Raw genomic sequence first — 1,604 nt, 5'->3', positions numbered from 1 at the left:
AATCGAATTCATTGCATCTCCACCATAGCCCTTACAGAGGAGTTGATTGAAGGAATTAAAACGCCTAGAATTAGTAACCATCAATACAAGAATCCAACAAATAAACACATGGAATATCTCAACCAGTATTGCCTCCACTCGAGGACTCGTAGGGTCATCCGTCGAGGACCTGGCTCATGTATCCAGTCAGCTAATATCTGAGCTCAAATGGCCCGGCATCTAGATGTGGCTGTCTCCCCTCACGCCTCATTGCAGGCTTAACTCATAGCCAAGGATATAAAATAAACGATGACTAGAAAAGGATATGGCACTCCACGGATCGAAATGAATGAAAAATACTAGTATGTCAAATAAAGTGATCACGAGTGTCTATGTTTTTCACAGTTCGCTGTAATGCGACGTCGAACTACACGCAACATACGCAAAAGATCCTGTTATTCCAACCTTTTAATAATAATAAGGCCAAGATTTTATTTTGTACAGTACATATTACACCACCCTAATAATCAAGGCTATCACGCGAGGGGAAAATCGCACACGCAGAGAGAGGGGGGACTTTACGGCATGTCACAACTGTAGTATGCCATTGGCTCATTACTGCGGCATGAAGCGTCTGGGGGGTTCTGGACCAAATTTGCCATTAGCTCCATATGTTCTTCTTGGGTTAAGCTTCGTCCCCGAACATCTGTGGGGTATTGCTGGTTGAAGAATTGGGAGTACTGGTCCCCAATAGATCCCAGCCAGAACAATGGGTCAACGTTGGCATTGGAATAGGAGAGATAGCCCGCTGTAGTCGATGCTGCAGTATAATTCGGATCCCAGTGCTGTAAGCCTGGGAGCACAGAAGGAAAATGATTATATAGGGAATTCGGATCAAATGCTGGGTCACCAGAGTTGGCAGCTGGAGGTGAGTAGGATGTCGTTACCACCGGCTCCATGGGCTGGGTTGGCTGTTGGTATTTGGTCTGTGATATGAAGGGTGCTGGCGAAGTAGTCGCTTCTGATGAACCAGGTGATGGGTTTCGATCTACACAAATTGGATATGGCTGTGGAGGATTAACGAGGTTGGGATTTGCTCGGGAGAGTGACGGGAATGGGTCAGGTTTTACACGTTCTCCGATTGTTGTATGGCGAGATGAGGTGACAGATATGGTAGCATCGCTACAGGGACTGGATAGAGCTGGAGGGGTCGTAGCTTCTTGCGACGAGGAAGGAGAGGGACGGTTGGATGGAGACTTCACCACGTAAGATTCATCGCTGCCATAAGCCCTGAGACAGCCCGCAATAAGGTTTCTATAAAGTTGGAGGGCAGATTCCACCCCTGGCCATCGCTCTGCACTCACGATGATTATGTCTAGGGCAACGGCAATATAGCCTTTAACTTCGTCGATGGTATGCTCCTGTCGAATCGAAGGATAAGAAAGAGACCATAGTACAGTATTCAATGCCATGAATACAGATTGGGTGAAAACCCAAGTCAGGTCTACGGAACCCGTCGCGACTTGAGTTTTATGCATTTTTATGTTGAAGGTGGAAGCATCGTAACATCTTCCTCGCAGCCCTCTAGGGAAGGTTCGGGGATCTGTGGGTGATGGGTCGGAAAC

General features: G+C 47.1%; 1 protein-coding gene across 1 annotated transcript; it reads right to left on the bottom strand.

The window, feature by feature from the left end:
- Positions 1 to 557: 557 nt before the first annotated feature.
- HCAG_00790 (predicted protein) lies at positions 558 to 1,517 on the bottom strand (the record flags this gene model as incomplete). The annotated part of the gene is made up of 2 exons (XM_001543694.1): positions 558 to 965; positions 1,344 to 1,517. The coding sequence occupies 2 exons, from the start codon at positions 1,515 to 1,517 to the stop codon at positions 558 to 560; spliced, it is 582 nt and encodes a 193-aa protein (XP_001543744.1).
- Positions 1,518 to 1,604: the final 87 nt, after the last annotated feature.

The sequence above is a fragment of the Histoplasma capsulatum genome, genomic scaffold, assembly GCF_000149585.1.
Source record: "Histoplasma capsulatum NAm1 scaffold_1 genomic scaffold, whole genome shotgun sequence".
In the NCBI taxonomy this organism is placed as follows: Eukaryota; Fungi; Ascomycota; class Eurotiomycetes; order Onygenales; family Ajellomycetaceae; genus Histoplasma; species Histoplasma mississippiense.
This window is presented reverse-complemented; position numbering and strand designations above follow the sequence as displayed.